Source organism: Acartia tonsa, chromosome 13 (genome assembly GCF_053477335.1).
Source record: "Acartia tonsa isolate MP-2025a chromosome 13, ASM5347733v1, whole genome shotgun sequence".
Taxonomy (NCBI): Eukaryota; Metazoa; Arthropoda; class Copepoda; order Calanoida; family Acartiidae; genus Acartia; species Acartia tonsa.
The window spans coordinates 38653268-38670543 of NC_137272.1; the positions used below are offsets into that span (position 1 = coordinate 38653268).

The 17276-nt window shown below is 31.3% G+C and overlaps 1 protein-coding gene across 1 annotated transcript; it reads left to right on the forward strand.

Annotated features, from left to right (window-relative positions):
* The first annotated feature begins 1781 nt into the window (after positions 1-1781).
* Positions 1782-16406, forward strand: LOC145303722 (myosin regulatory light chain 2-like). The gene is made up of 7 exons (XM_080145327.1): positions 1782-1901; positions 4958-5033; positions 5500-5653; positions 11942-12058; positions 12561-12668; positions 13403-13513; positions 16268-16406. The coding sequence occupies exons 1-6, from the start codon at positions 1894-1896 to the stop codon at positions 13504-13506; spliced, it is 567 nt and encodes a 188-aa protein (XP_080001453.1). The 5' UTR covers positions 1782-1893; the 3' UTR covers positions 13507-13513; positions 16268-16406.
* The last annotated feature ends 870 nt before the right edge of the window (positions 16407-17276 follow it).

A 17276-nucleotide genomic window follows, 5' to 3' on the forward strand; every position in this document is an offset into this window, starting at 1 on the left:
AGAGCTTTCCCTAAAAGTACATATCGAGAATTGAACTCTCGCCCTACCCATTATTTTTTCAATAAATTGAAAAAAGGTTGGGGAAGGTTCTTTTTCCTAACCTAACCCCAGTATGAAAATATATTGAAAATATTTATTTGATTGGTTTTACTGGTTCTTTTGTATCGAAATTTCTCCTGACTAGAAGTTGACAAAAAAAAGTTTATTTAAATTTAGGTTAGGTGAAGTAAGTGTTTTGATAGCCCACCTGAATGGGTTCTTTGGATAGGTTCTTTCCCAAGTAGTAAGTTTTTTTTTGTCTAATGCTTAAGATCTAAAGATGACCCAAATGGGGTGTACTTCTTAGGGAAGCTCATAAATGTCTTTAGGAGGCTTTTTATCTTACCTCTACCTCCCTTTCTTAAATGTTAGCAGCAAAGCAATTAGTTTTTTTTTTAAGTTTGTTCAATTCTAGTTTCATTGGATTATTTTAATTAAAACTGTATAATTATAATTCATTGTTTATTTTTCACAAAGAATGTGAGCTAATTATTCATTTATTCATTCTTATCCAAATTTTGCATACTTTGCAATTTGAAATTTGGAAACTCTGATTTAAAAATTAAGCCCCACCCAAGCGTAACACATACCTGCATATACAAATAATTCCCAACATTTACCCCACTCTCCCATCCCCCATACTAATTTTTAATCCCATTTCCCTTTCCCCTCTTCATCTTTATTCTTTTTCTCTTATTGTAGTAGTAGCACTCATTTTAGAGATTTCTAACATTTCAACAAAATAAAGATAGCAAATATGATGCTAAAGATCTCAGGAAAGATAGGTTGGACAAGGGGACTGCCATAACACCTTCTAAAGCCAGGAATAAGGTATAACCAACAAGCGAAACAAATATAAAATAATATTTGGGGGGCAAATGGAGAGGTCGTCAATTTTACGATGTGTTGCCCCCAACGACCGCTGAAAAACACATATAGGTTTCGTGTTTTTGTTCCGAATTAATTTCATTGTTGGTATAAGCTGGTCTAAAGCCCCTAGAATCTATAAAAGAAACCTTTAAAACAAGAGCAATCATATCCATAAGTAGCACAATAAACATAGTATTTAGAGAGTATTTCATTTACAAATATGTTGTGTGTGTATATTGATAATGTTAAGAATGATAATTGTATCTAAATCAATATAAAAATCATCACTATTAAAACAAAATATAATCATTTGAAAATGAATATTCTTTTTCATACATACTGTTAAATCGTCAACAAAATCAATTTGTTATTTTTAAGTCAAAGAAATACTGATATAAAAGGAGGCATAAGGGTGCTTATTATTTACTAGTCTTTATCTCTTTGATTGGAGAAAACTTGAATAGTTTCAAAATCTTATGTTTATTAATTCCTTACAATGTTAAAAATCTTAAATTTAATATTCAAGATCAAATTAACAAATCAGAACAAACATCCTGCTACTTCATTGGTATTTTAACAATATCATTTGTGTTTTTCTGAGAACACCTTTAATTTTTATCCTCCCTTTCTTGTTTACTCCCATGGGCACTCCCTAATCAACACCCTTCACACCTTTTGGCCGTTTTTGCTCCCCTTTTCTCCTATCAAAATGCGTTGCACAAATAGTCCCCTGTTTAGGCATTAAAGCATAAAGTTGAAATGTTAATTTTTGGGTGGGCTAACTACTCAAAGGGTGGGGTTTTATAAGGTTATGGGGGGGAGGGATGAATGTCATAGCTTGAAAAAGGGCATGAAAGAGGCGGGCTTGCTAGCTGTGGGCTGGTCAGGTAGGAGGACTTTTCATTGTAGAAGGGGCCTCTATAAACATTCAGTCGATTTGGAGTTTTCTTTCAAGCAACCCGACTCAAATATAACAACTACAAAATGGGAAAGTACGTATTAATTAAATTTTTACATAAACTCTGAAAATGATATTCTCTATATTCATTAGTACAATACAAAAATGTTTTTCATTTCTTCTAATAAGTAAAAAAACAACATTTTATCATTAAGTTGGAACATGTTGTAGGCATATTGTATTTCAAACAAGTAAAGCAAAAAACGGCGGCTATTTAAGCACTTGAAATTCAAAGATTGATGAGCATACTCACAAAAAGTCCAAAGTATCAGATTCATTTTCTGCAGACATCTCTTTTGCTTTAGTAGCACAGCTAAGCATAGCTAAACCTGTAGAGGCTTCTAGGGGCACATGGGGGAGGGGAGGAGGAGGGAGAGGGGGTGTAAGTTGACCATACACTTTTCATTTTAGATTTCAAAAGAGAAGGATTTTTGGGTGGAATTTTTATCTCTTGGAAGGGTGAAGGACCGAAGGTACCCTCCCTAAAAATATTTATAAACCTTTCTTATCCCTACAGACATATATATATATCCTGCTACTTTTAAACAAGGATATCAGACTCGCTATGTTTTGATTTTCATTGACTTTTTGGACAAAATTTCCTATGATTTTCTTGCAATTTCTATGAAGTTTACTGTTAACCTGCTCGATTATTCCATTTTTAAAGTCATTTCCAACTTATCTACATGTGAAAAGAGTATTTTAAAGAAGAAAAAACTGTTAGGGAAACTCAATTTTTTTGTTTTAGTGTTATGTTCCTTTTCTGATATTCAAAAGTTTCATTTTAAACATATGTTTCACGAAAAGGGTTTTCAAAGAAATGTAAATAGCAGAAGCAATTATTTAAGCTGTCAAAGTGCAAGAATGCTAGTTATTTATCAACATGAAAATATTACACATATTTCCAAAATAGCAGATCAAAAAAATTGTAGGCATTTGCTAATTCAATTAAAACATTATAAACAAAAAAAGTCTTTGCAGAAATCAAATTAAGAAAATAAGCGGATTTTAATAGTTATAAAAAATAAAATATTAAAAGCGATTCCATAGTATATGAGGCTCATTTTCAGTTAGCTTAATCTAAACCAAGTCAAAGGCTTTTTACAAATCAAAGTTTGAAATAAACCTATTAGCTAAATATTAATTTAATTGCAACTAACTACTCTTTTAAAGTCATGATATATTAAAAACTATTTTTCATATTGAAATGTTACAGCAATATAACAAATACATTCCAGAAGTAGTCTTAAAGATTAGATTGACATATATCTCTATGAAATACGGATTTTCTGATGTTACTTGCAGATCCTAATTTTAGAAAAGCTTTACTTTCAAAAAACAGACTTCTTTGCTCGCAAATATCGGAGTGACAAATGGGTTGGAAATTATATTAGCCTTATCTATGTCTACTATCTTTTTACACATATATGTATTTTTCAATTTTTCAGAAATTTTCAAAGGTTAAGTAGGAAATTTCTTTTGAAATAAAAATCATCTTAGAGTAAGACAACAATTTTTAAAGGTTAGATCTTATATAATAACAGTAGCTAAGGATCTGGGTAATGTTGAGAGTGATGGGTTTTTCTTTACAGTGAAGCTTTTGAAAGTTCAGGGAATGGTATATTTTTCTGGGGAGAGTATCACCAACCTCAAGAAAAAATTTCCCTCCTCCAATTTTCTTCTTTTTATTTTAAAAAGCTAAAGTTGAAAGGACTTTCCCCTCCACGTTCTGAATCCGCAAGTTATAAATGAAGAGTAAAGTAGACAGGTTTCGTGATTTTATTCCTTTAAGATGTAATAAGATATATGTATAATATTGAGGATAGGAAAATCCATGAAAGTCAAGCAGGGAATTGTTAAAAAAATTTGAAGAAAGATTCATTTTGTGTTTCTTATCCTTTGTAAAGCAGCAAAAAAAATGTTCCAAATATTCTAAAATTCGCACTTATTCTAGGGTTAAATGATAATTAATGAATATTTAATTGAAGCAAGGCATTTTTAAATCATGGTCAATTAACTTTAAACGTCATTTACTCAGAAGATCTTGGGAATAAGTATTCAAAATATTGATAAATTGATTATTTAATTAAATACATTAAGCATTAAGCATTTATCAGAGCTTGATCTTTAAATCATTTTAATGGTGCGCGGGGTGATTTAGCGCACCATTGAAATGATTTAAAGATCAAGCTCAGCTTAGATTTTCTTTTTTGCTACTGAATAACAGTTGGCTGTTGTTTACTTATTATGGCTTCGTTCTCCGTAAAAATGTATGTGTAGTTATTATATCGACATATATGCATGTAGTCATATTGTCTATCGTTAAGCCGATAATGAGTCAACTTTGCCTACTTTTATTTATAATTTAGGATATTGGCCAGTCGAAAATATCCTTCCTCCAATAATAATAGTAAAGGTTTTTTATATGAAGTTTAAGATCTTAGAAATTGCTGGTCCGAATGAGTTATACTTCTCAGAGAAGCTTTATCAATGAGTTGCAGTGGTTTTAGGATTTTTTTTCTGAACTCCCCTCTCCTTCCCTAGAGGCTAGGGGCTAGTGACTATATAATCATATTATTTATTAGCAAAAAGTCAACTTAAACCAATGAAACATTTAAAGTTACCTTTTTATTTCTCTGCCCTCTCCAAAGCTCAATAAGAAATAAGACATTCGATTTTTCAATCCCGTAAAATACGTCCGCTTTAACGAGTTAAACTATTAGTCAAAATATGTTTTGTAATTATTTAGAAATATTTTTGTTATTATTTGACATCTATTGTTCAGAAATATTCACGAAACCTATTGCATTGTTGTTCTTTACTTTCTACTACCTATCTAACTATATATCAATCTATTCAGCAATCCAGCAATCAATCAATAAATGTATTGATCAATCTAATAATCTATCTATCGATCGATCGATCGATCTTATATTCTATCAATCAATCAGTACATCAATCTATCAATAATCAACATGCATTTCTATCTTTTAAAACTATTTAACTATCTATCATCTAGCAATGTATCAATCAATCTATCATGTAATTATCTATCCAGCTATCTATCTAATTATTTATCTCTCTGTCTAGAGGACAAAATGAAGGCTTCTCTGCTGAGCAGATTGAGATGTACAAAGACTGCTTCAAAATCATGGACATTAACAAGGCAAACATTGATATTATTAAAGTTCTTACAACAAATGATCCTCTAAAGACTTGTAGAGGCATATCAAGGTATTCAAAGAGGGGATACTTAAATTACCATAGACTTAAGTTTTATACTATAGAAAAGTTAAAAAAAATGTTGCCCATGAAGGTTTAAAAATAAGAATTATTAAAAATTGCAATGAGAGGATTGAAAAGGAAAAAGGAAAAGGTGGAAAATATAGATTGGTATCATAATTGGTACAGCAACTTCTTTATTTTACTTTAGTTTTCTGTACATCTTTATATTTCTCTCAATAATCTTGGATCTTCAGAGTAAATTCAGTATATTCGCAAATCAACTACAAACAAACAACACTATATTCCAGTTTACTGTGCTTTTTTAAAACTGTTGTTAACTTGTCGCTACTTTGCTATTTATGTACAAAAATGTCCTCGATAAAATATCAATTGTAAAAAAAAACAAGGACGGCACCATCGATAAAAACGACTTGCGCGGAGCTTTCGACAATGTGGGCGTGTTGATGAACGAGAGCGAGTTGGACGGCCTGCTGTCCGAGATCAGCGGACCCTGCACATTCGACAACATGATCAAGATGTTCCAGTCCAAAATGGCCGGAGGTAAGTTTCGCTTTGAGCATCAACTCTAAAAAAGTAAAAAATTGGTACTATCTTTAATTTGTTGAGATTTAAAAATTTTTGATATATTAAATCTTAACATTGATACAATTCAGGCCCCTAATATCTTAGGGGATAAGACAATGGACAATAAATTAACATACATCCTCAGATGTTGATTAGAATTATTGGCACCGACAGTTTTTGAGCCAACAAATAAGATAATGTGGTTGAGTGGTAGCAGTGTAATTTACAGCCCAATATCACCAATCTCAATGCTATTATCCTAACTTTATGAAATAAGTTATAATTCTAGTAATAACTGTCTTTGTAAAACAATAAAATTTACAACAACAAAAAAAAACGCGAAACCTTTGTTTCTTGTCTATTGTACAAAAGAATAATTTAACAAGGAAATAAATGTTCCTTTATATCTAGCTAACTGAAATTCTGATAATTTTTAAGAAAGCTTCGTGGCCACCTCAAAAATATACTTGTATTCTTTAAATGATGTATTTGATAAAAATCTAAAATTCTAATGAATTTAAAGCTGTTTTTATAAAATCATAACAAAGCCTTAAATTGTGTTAAAATTGTGTCAAAAATGATCCATGTGACGTTTGTTAGGGGGTTTCTTTCCCTAATTTTATTACGTCACATGGATTATTTTTGACACAATTTTAACACAATTTGGGCTTTGTCTGAAGTCATTAAATTTGATAGATATACATAATTAGACTAAAAGAAAAAGCAGGTCGAACATTTATTGGGAAATACCCTAAAAATATTTTTGGAATGAATAATTTTAGACAATTCTAATTTCTTTTAAATGTGTAGGTATATTGTAAGGTATTTTGATTTTTTAAAACAAGAAAAGTTTAGAAATTAGTAGCGCAATTATAAAGAAAATAGTTCTAAAAAAAAAGATGAAAAGAAAAGAACAAAATATAATAAAATTTCTAGATAAGCTAGCAATGATAAATTAATGAAAGGACAAATTAAGTTTCTTTAAGTATATGCTAATAATTAATGTTAAATTTTTAAAAGAATATGCCTATGTATATCTTATGATATCCTAAAGTATAACAATAAAATTACTTTTTAATTATTGCTAGATCTTATTAGTTTTTACACGAGCGGAAAAAAACTAATTCAAAAGTTGATTCATTACTAAAACTTAATAGACTAAAACAAAACGTTGGGTCAAATTTTTGGGAAATCCCTTTTTAAATATTTTTAATGATTTACTTTTAGACTAATTAGTGATCTATTAATATCTAAAACATTTTCTTAAATTTTTAGAACATTTTCCCCCAAAATTCAAAGATTTTTTATTCCATAAGAATTGTGTTTAGAAACAAGCAAAGAGTCCCCAAAGTTTTATAATAACTTTTTTTATTTGTTGGTTCAACAACTTTGGGGACTTTTGAATTTTGATTGGTTGGTACATTAAGTTGAACGTTAAAACGTTTCTAAAGAAGGGGTAATATGTGTATCATCCTTGAGGATGTAAATAAATTCATCGGCCATTGCCTTGTCCCTTTAGATTTCTGATTTTCAAACAATTCCAACAATCTATGTTTATAACTGATATATTAACGACAGTATATATCAAATATCAGTAATTATCATAAAAAGTATGCAATATTTTTAGCTTTGACGCAATGCTAATAATGCCTTTATGACGAAAGAAGTTTTCAAAATTATCATTTAAAGTGCAAAAAGAAGAAAGTCAAAAGATAAAAATGTTTTCAGTGTTTAAAACAAACATATAAAGTGAGAATGAATTTAAGAAAACAAGGATGACAACATCCATAAAAGCGAAGCGCTGAAATGGTAGGACAAACGGACATTAACAATTGAATAGTGTCAAAACTGAATAATCAGAATATAAATGTATGAGAGTTGATGCAAAATTGTAAGTAAATTTGTTGAAAAACTGCTTGATACAGCATAATGTTTATGGACATACTTACATTTTAGGACCAAATTATAGAGTTGCTTCGCTTATGATATTGTACTTTGTTGTCCCAGGAATCAGTATACAAAAAATCAGATCTATCGGATAATTAGATTATATAAAAATTTGTTGTTAAAAAAGTAAAAAAAATCAACATGTTTAAAATGGACGTACGGACATTTTGGTAATGATTATAGAGTTGCTACGCTTTCTAAATCGTACCTAACTACTGCAGGAATCACAATGCAAAGTTTGAAATCGATAGGACAATTCTAACATGCCTAAATTAACGCAAAAAGCTATCCGTTACGGACGGACGGACGGACCGACCCTAATTATAGAAAAGCTTCGCTTTTAAAAACAGATATTGTATTATTTTAACTAATTTTATAGATTAAGAAGTTAGGCTAATTTGTCTGTAGCCTAAGCTTGAGATAGCTTTTGAATCAATTGATAGAAGCTCTATATTGGTCCTGTAATGGTTTGGGCTATCTACCCAACCCTCCCCTTAAATACAGAGCCCTTAGATGCTAAAGGGGCAAATAATGTTATATATAAAATTACAGACAAATATCTAATCAAATAATCAAAATAGATTAATTCACTGTGCATTGACCAATCCCTAAATTCCGGACTTTTTAAAATATTTTTCCTCTAAAAGAAAGCTCTTATGTATATTAAACATGTTTAGAAATACTTATGTTTATGTGTTTAAGTTAAAAGTACACCCCAAAACTTGCATTAGAATATAAGAGCTTTTCTGCAATTTCTGTTTGTTTATCATACTAAAATAAATTGAATATATTGAAGGTCCATAGCTTTCATTGAAGCTATATATTAGGCCATGGGTAAATTATCAGTTGTTTTATGGGAGGGTTAATCAACCCTTTTGAGAATGCACTCCGCAATAAAAATATATTTAGATCTTCTAAAAACAGGGTTTTCTAATACTATAAAAAGTGGAGTTTCCTCTGAAGCTACCCATTTGGGCGGTCACCTTTCTTTTACCTGAGTCAGAAAAGGGGGATGGGGTAAGAGGAAAAAGGAGTTATGGGGAAAGGAGTAAGAAAGGGGAAAGCTTTATTTCTCTATTCGTAAGAAAGTATGTTTATAAGTTTAATAAGGACATTTTTGTTCAAAGGATTGGTGAACGATGAATTTGAATTCAATTTCATGGAGAGAGAAAAACACTAAACTCCTATAAAGCTTAATCGATATGCATTTAATATTTTAAGGTAAAAGCAAGACAGCTCTTTTAAAGATAAAAGAATAAAATACATTTCTTTTCCAATTCCAATGCTTTAGATGAAGCACTTATAGACAGACAAACGTACGGACATCGAGTACCTAGATGCTGCGTTGAAGAATGGGGATATTAAAGGAGAGGAAAAATAAAAATAAGGTGTTTCTTCTATATTTTCTCCTATACAGCAAATAGAATGACTATTGTCGACAAAATGATACACATATTTGGTCAAAGTATCTACAGACCTTATTCATAATTAAATTAGCAAAAGACTAGTGTTAGAGTGCAAAAAAACATTGTAAATATTCTTATAATTTGGTAATGTTATATTTAAAAGAGATTTATAAAACTCCATTGTTGGCTAAAACTTTTTTACAGGATTAAACGGCCATTTCTATAAGGACAGGTATTAAGAAATTGGGCAGTTGCAAGCTTACACAAAGACATGTTTTACAAAGGAAAATCTTTAGTAAATAAACTATAGATAAATTTGAAAATCATAAAAAAATACAATGATTTTATCAAGCATTTTGACGTAAAGAATAAAAGAAAACAGGGAATACCTTGGTTCATCAAATGGCAAGACTTATTTGCATACCAAGTTATGACTCTCAGACAAAGGATGTGTAATCAAAGGGGTATACATCTGTATTATTGTGCGATATTAATACTGTATTAAAGAGGATAGCCGATATGACAAATTTATGCCTTTCCCAATTTCATCTTCATAACAAAAGATATTACAGTATTGTTGTCTGACTGTTTTGCTAATTGTTTAAAAGACTACTTGTCCCCTTCCCTGAAAATAGGAGGGATTATGCTAGGTTGGGTTCTATTGGCAACTATCCAAACGTAAAACTTTAAATATCTCCTGGAAAATTTTAAAAATGTAAAGGCCATCATTGATGACTCATTTTATGAATGTACAAAATTATTTTGAGATAAATTTTACTTAATCAATTATGTCTTAAAGAAATTCAGCAATTAAACATTAAACATTTGTAGGTACAGTTATATGTAATAAAAAGAATTGGAACTTAAGTAATTTTAACTTTTAGACAATTTGTCTCTATACTAAAGTTTGATATTTTTTAAGGGCTGTAATTTTAGATTTTATATTATTAACAAAAACAATTATGTAAAAACAAGATAACAATAAATAAATGAAAAAGTATATATTTAAGTTTTATATTGACATCTGTAGATAGCAAACATGTTGTTCGAAACAATTTGTAATGTCAGAATAAATATGAAAAATGCATACTTTGTTTCTTATAAATACAATTTTCATGGACATATTTCTACTTTTAAACACAATCTTTTTTATTTAACAAAAACAAACAAGAGCTTAGGTCAAATTGACAACTTTTAGGGGGCAAGAGATTAGGACTAGGTGTCTAAACGTATAATCATATTAATTTATCGCCCATTGCATGTTACTGTATTTCTGAATTAAAAGTGTAACGATTTTAGAGATTTTAAGCTGCATGCAAGCAAATGTTAAACTTTTGCTTATAAGATTTTTTTGTTTAGTCTTGCCAGTGCAAGAAAAAATTACCAAAACACTAATATATAGTAATCTAAGAACACGAAAAAAAAACATAAATTAAAATTTTGACCATGCATTGCATAAATTACAACAATTTGCATATTGCGTTACAAAATTTGTAGCCGTTGAAATATATACTATTCTGGGAATTATGTCCACAAGTAGCACAGCAACTCAAGTAATAGAGTAAGTTGGTAACAGTAGATTGTCAAATGACGAACAGACATAGTAGAACAAGTAGTATTGCGCTGCTATCTATAAAATACCAAGCGAGCACTGAAACCCCTTCCAACTAAATTTTAAAAAAATAATTGAAGAGGTAGTTTTTCCCCTAGACCTAAAGACTGGGGGGGGGGGGGACTCTTACACTGCCGTACTATCCTGTAGGAGAGGGAGAAAACAACCCCATACACTTGGACCTATACTTAGCTTCTCTGATAATTGAAAAAAGTAAATAAACAATTATTTTGTTTGTATTTGATAACATAAAATCAAACACATTGTTCAAAGTCAAACTAGCCTTTAATTATACAACAAATAAATATTAAAGAATGGATTGTTTTGAAAGTACAATGCTAGTTATAAAACAGAATGTTGCAAAAGCCTAAACCTTACTAAATTATGAGGAGCGAAGCTTCTCTATAAGTAAAATATTGGTTGCTAAAATGTAATCTCAGTTTGCTTGATTATAAATTGGAGTCTAATAAAGATTTAGCTTGGTATTTCTATTGACTCTAGTTAAAAATATTTATTTTTAAAGTTATGCTGCATAAAACGTAAGCATACATGATTTTCTGCAACGCTCTAGTTAAAAATATTTGCAGTATGCGCATTTAAATATTTGGCACTTTCCTACAAACTACAGATGGACTATTTTAAGCACAGGAACCGTTCTTATATTTCCAAAAAATACAGTTCATAGCGGTTCTAACTTTTTCTACTATTTACTCATGCCGCGCAATTTGAAATTTAAAAATGTCCCAATAAGATTATTATCAGTTAATTCAATTGTTGTGTCAGAAATACAAAATCATAATTTTCATTTTTAAAGAATGCGAAAAGAAATATTGTATATTCTGAAATCTTTAAAAAATTCTTTAAAACAAAACTTGAAGTTTTTTAGGGGAGGAAGGGGGGGGGGGTGCCTTTAATCTTTAAGACTAAAGAAAGATAGTATCTGAATATTTGTTTTTGTTGAAAGAAAAATAATGTTTTATCTCTTTAATTACTTATATTTGTTTAAAACTTATGAACTAAATAATCACTAAAATATCTATGAATTGAAAGTAAGTTCAATATAAAGAATTTTATAATAGCGTAAATACTCCAAAACACAGGAATGTTGGTTTGCCCGCTTGTAAGTCTGACCTTCCAAGAAAAAAGGGGCATGTTTATTTCGAATGCTCTCTTTTCCATCATTACCTTAATTTGTCACTATGATTTTAAAATTCCTTTTTCAGTAATATCATCTAAGTTTAATTGGTAAAACTGTGGATGTAGCTTCGCTACATATTAATTTAATCATTCTTGTTTTAGATGGCAACGATCCCGATGACCTGATTATCCAGGCTTTCAAGGCCTACGACATCTGCGGCAAGATTGACGTCAAGATGTTCCAGCACGCCCTCTCCATCTGGGGAGACAAGATGTCCAAGGAAATTAGTTTTCTGTGTCTACAATACTAGCCTATGCTCACCCCCAAAGCTTTGTATTGGTTTTAGGGCTTGGCCTGAGGGAGGGTACATGAAACGCTCATCAATATACTTGTTTTCTAAAACTAAAATAAGTCATTTGATGCAAAGGGTATAATTTAAAGCCTTTCCCATTTCAGTTAATATTCACATTGGTTTCCGATAATTAAAGGTTATTTTTCGAACTAAACTTACTCCTTTCAATACAGATTAGAGAGTTGCTACGATTTCTAAATCGCTCTTAACAGTTACAGGAGTCATCATGACAATCTGAAATAAAACAGTCAATTCTAATGATACTAAAGTAACGATTCGACCTTCATGTTACATAATTAAAGAAAAGCTTCGCCTCTAAAAATTCTGTTTTACCAAATCTTCATGAAAAATCTTTCTGGTATATGTATTTTTGTTGAAATAAAAATAATAAGCTTAAAGGCCATACAGTAAAACTAATGCCGTGCAACAGGCTGAGATTGAGGATGTGTTCAGTGAGTTCGACATTGATGAGGACTACATGGTGAAGACCAAGGAGGTCCTCGGACTATTTGTAGCACAGAAGGAGGAGGAGAAGAAGGGAGGACATTTACCATTAATTTTTTAATGATCTAGTATCTCAGCTTCTCGTTAATAAGTCCGTCCAAGGGATGTAAGTTGGAAGCTATGGGAAGTAGAATGTAACAAGTTCATTTTGATATCACTTGACTTGGTTTCCCTACTCCCCAACCCCACATAAAAAAAAGAATTTTGCACACCATGCCAAGATTTAGAGTCCCTAGGTTTTACACTCTATTAGATTATTTTTTGTCCCATTTTTAAAAAAATATTTTGTAGAGTTTAAAGAACCCCATGACATGATTGAAACCCTATGGTAAAAAGTTGTTAAATCCTCCTACATTAAAAGTTCGGACATCTTTTGCTAAAGATGTTTGCTAATATTACATTTATTGAATATTGCAAATATCATTAGATTGTCTTTATTGTAGGGTTGGGCCGGATATCCGGTCTAGCCGGGTATCCGGCCATTTTCAATATCCGGCCGGATACCGGATATTAAAACTATCCGGTTACGTGATATCCGGCTGATTTTTGACGCCGGATATCCGGTTATCCGGCCGGATATCCGGTAAATTGCCGGACATCGAACGTTGGCCAGATATCCGGCCGGAACCGGATATCCGGCATTACAAATCAGCCGGATATCCGGTATCCGGAAAAAAAGTATCCGGCCCAACCCTACTTTATTGTATTACTTTTGGAAGTTATCATGAATGTGGTAGATAAAATAACGGTTAATTCCCTTGGTGTCAGGAGCCTGAACCTGAACCCGAGGCACCCGCCGAGGCCAATCCCGACGAAGAGGAGGGGGATGCCAAGAAGAAGAAAAAGAAGAAGAAGAAGGCCGCCAAGTAAATATTATGTAAGTTTTAGTTTTTTTCCTATTACTCCAAACGTGTTCTAAAAAGCTTAGGATCTGTCATACTGTTTGCCTGCCCCTCTATATGTTTGCATCAAGTAAATATGTTTAAATAGCTAGCCTAAAGTATTTTTTCAACAAGATGAATTTCCTGAAAAGCAAACAAGGAGCAAAATCATTTCATTCAGATTGAAATTCTTTTTGTTTTTAATCAAAAATGGGCCAAAAAAATGTTCTTTTATGAGTAAAAATAATAATTTAGAATAGCTTTCCTCTAAGTTTTGTTATTATCCTGGCATACAACCTAATTTCATGCAATGTGCCTAATTTTAACATTCCAAAGACAGGGCTATGGCATACAAGGATAATTTTTACCTAACATCTTTGAGCTATTCAAAAATTGTTATTTTATGAGTAAAATACTGAATAGGCAATTTTACAAGAATCTTCTCTATAATTCACCGTGTCTGTTTGTCCTTCCTACATAACAAACTTTTACCCCCTTTCTTTATCTCTCTCTTCCTCTCTCTCTCTCTCTCTCTCTCTCTCTCTCTCTCTCTCTCTCTCTCTCTCTCTCTCTCTCTCTCTCTCTCTCTCTCTCTCTCTCTCTCTCTCTCCTCTCTCTCTCTCTCTCTCTCTCTCTCTCTCTCTCTCTCTCTCTCTCTCTCTCTCTCTCTCTCTCTCTCTCTCTCTCTCTCTCTCTCTCTCTCTCTCTCTCTCTCTCTCTCTCTCTCTCTCTCTCTCTCTCTCTCTCTCTCTCTCTCTCTCTCTCTCTCTCTCTCTCTCTCTCTCTCTCTCTCTCTCTCTCTCTCCCTCTCTCTCTCTCTTCCTCTCTCTATCTCTTAATAAAATAAAAGGTGAAAATATAGATTCAAAATATATATTTTTCTATACATCTCATAACCCTGACAAATTAACTGACACAATCGGAAAAAATTTTCTAGGATTTTGAAATATTTGAAAAAGAACAAAATTTCGTTGTCATGTAAAATATTTTGTAATTATTTGTCACGATTTTTACATTATTTTGTGGAAATAACTTTGTCTTCGAATAAGAAAAGCTTTATTAATGTCATGGTGTGGTTTTAAGCTATTCTGATGACCTTAGAATAGAGCAACTATGTAGTTAAATGATAAATAAAAAATGTTTGTTCAGTAAGATATCATTTATGGAAGCTACGATAGTTTTTTAGCTATTTGGATGGGTGTTTTGAAATCTCCACAGATCCCATAATAATATTTTTCCTTCTTTTCTCTAATTAAAGATAAATTATATGTTATAATATTCAATAATCAATGTAGAAATTTAATAAAGTTTTTAAAAAAATGTAATACTAATAATACTAAATAGGACAAAAAATTGTTATTTTGACCTCTCATTAAAAAAACATTTAAATGTGTCCACGACTTTTTTCTAGAAGGAAGCGTGGCTTCTCTATAATGGAAAGCACTATCTAGTTCGCCTCTAGGGCCTTTAGATGTGCTTTACAAACGGGGAGGGGGCTCGACATACTAGCTTTTATTCTAAATTCTAAAAAAGTGAAATAAATCTTTTTATATAGTGGGGGAGGGGTATTTTATTCTGTGGATGAATTTTCAATTTCATTTGCAACCTTTCAAGAAACCTACATCTAGTAATCTTTACTGTAAAGAAAAGGCATATCGGTCCAGTGGTTAGCGAGATCTGTTGGTCCAAATAAACACACAGTCAATAGCTAAAAATTGGCTGATATTTACCTTGACGTTTCCATAAGATTATACTTGTTCCTATTTGTTTATAGACATTAGGAAAACATGTTTAAAAAACATTCATATGTTATTCTAAAAATAACAAAGGACTATTGTTTTTTTTCATAAATAAGAAAAGATTTTTTATTTTCTTTCAAATCTAGTAAATAAATTTTGGATCTACTGCAGTTCACGGTAAAATATTGCTGGTAAGCAATATTTCCAAAATCTATGAATTTAAAGGCCTACAAATAATCTGGAGTAGCCCTAAATCAACAATGCATAATTATCTCGCAGTGCAGAAAAATGCGCGAAAAAGACCTATTTTACGCGTTTTTTCTTCAGTGAAGCTTTCCCTGTGCATAATTGGATCTTGGCTATTCCAGATTATTTGTAGGCCTTTTTATGCCGCTTAAAATGCTGTGCGGGTATGATCTGTACGTTCAACCGTTTTGCAGCTAGCAGCCTTTAAAATTCATAGATTTTTGGAAATATTGCTTACCAGCAATATTTTACCGTGAACTGCAGTAGATCCTACATTTTTTAATAATATACATTTAGCTTTGCTTCTGATAAGTTTAATCTGTTTGTTTGTCCATTTTTTGTTCAATTAGACCTCGCTAACCACTGAACCATTCTTCTAGCAAAGCTCTATATTCAGAGTGGTTAAGGCTATTTTTTAACCCTTAACGGTCGGGGGGGGGGGGGGAGTTCTATCTCATTTTCAGTGTGTGAAAGAAAAAGAGCCCAAACTGCGTGACTTTTTTAGTATGGGTATGACACATAACTGGGAGTTGGTATTTTTTGCGGCAATGGGCCCGACTGTAAAGGGTTAATTCTCTGCCCTTCTAAAGATGCTAGGTGCGCAGCACCTAGTAAGACAAGAAAGTAACAATCTTGGTAATATTGAAATGAAACTTCTATAACCTTTGAAATTCCTAGAAAAAAAACCTATTTACACAAATTTCCATTAAAATAACAAAAAAAACTATTTTGGCCTTTAAACTAATTATTCTCTTTTTATTTCAGGTTTTGAATGATGTGATCGTCCTATTGATATTTGTCCCAGGTTATGAAAATTTATATAAATTTGTCATTTATATTTTTCAACATTTTGTTAACAATAACTATTCCCAGTACAAAGCAATAAATGTATTATCAAATGCAATGACAGCCTTTTTGAAAGCAAAGCTATTCTATAATAGGAGTGTGTAAGTCCGTACATCACAGTTAGCTCTTATCGTTAATTTAGGCACGTCCTATTGATTTCAAACATTGTATGATGATTCCTGTAACAGTTAGGTACGATTTCAAAAGCGAAGCAACTCTGTAATCGTTCGTACGTTTATTTAAAACACTTTTTGTATGATATTATTAGCATATTCATTCGATTTTTGGAAAAATGATTCATAGAACAACAATGTACAATATTTAAGGCGACGCATCTCTATAAACATGAAAATGTAAGTAAGTCCTAATCCTGTAATTACATTGTTTTAAATACACTACTTTGTTTATACAATTAAATTAATATTCTGCTTATTAAGTTTCAACACACTTAACTATAAGTGTTTATGTTTGTTTGTTGAACTCAGAGCTTCGCTTTAATGGAAGTTATCATCCTTGTTTGTAAAAACAAGGACGACTTTGTCAAATACTAGCTAATACAATTAATAAGCTAAATATGAGGACATTCTTTATGAGAGAACCAGAAGAAGAGAGTGAGAGATAAAGCTACGGTAAAAATTATAGAGTAGCTTTGATAAAAAAAACTGTCAGTTATGCCAAGTAGCGCAACACTAAAAAGATGCAAGGAACTTTAAATTAATGCTCTGTATGACTATATGTTGAAATCCATCATAAAGGAAACACTATATAATCTTTGGTTTTTGTCCAGTATAAAATGTTAATAAAGAAGACTTTTATAAATTCAAATTCGTTTTTTGCCTCTTTTATCTTAAATATGTGACCCTTTTTCAACACCCAACATATTATTTTTTTCTTATTTTTGTCTGTCCTGTTAGAAAATTCTTGGGGA

What these genes read in the sequence shown, in the direction of transcription:
- LOC145303722 (XM_080145327.1), top strand. An exon ending in CCAGTCCAAAATGGCCGGAG is followed by an intron (nt 5,654 to 11,941) that starts GTAAGTTTCGCT and finishes TTCTTGTTTTAG; the next exon opens with ATGGCAACGATCCCGATGAC. An exon ending in ACAGAAGGAGGAGGAGAAGA is followed by an intron (nt 12,669 to 13,402) that starts AGGGAGGACATT and finishes TCCCTTGGTGTC; the next exon opens with AGGAGCCTGAACCTGAACCC.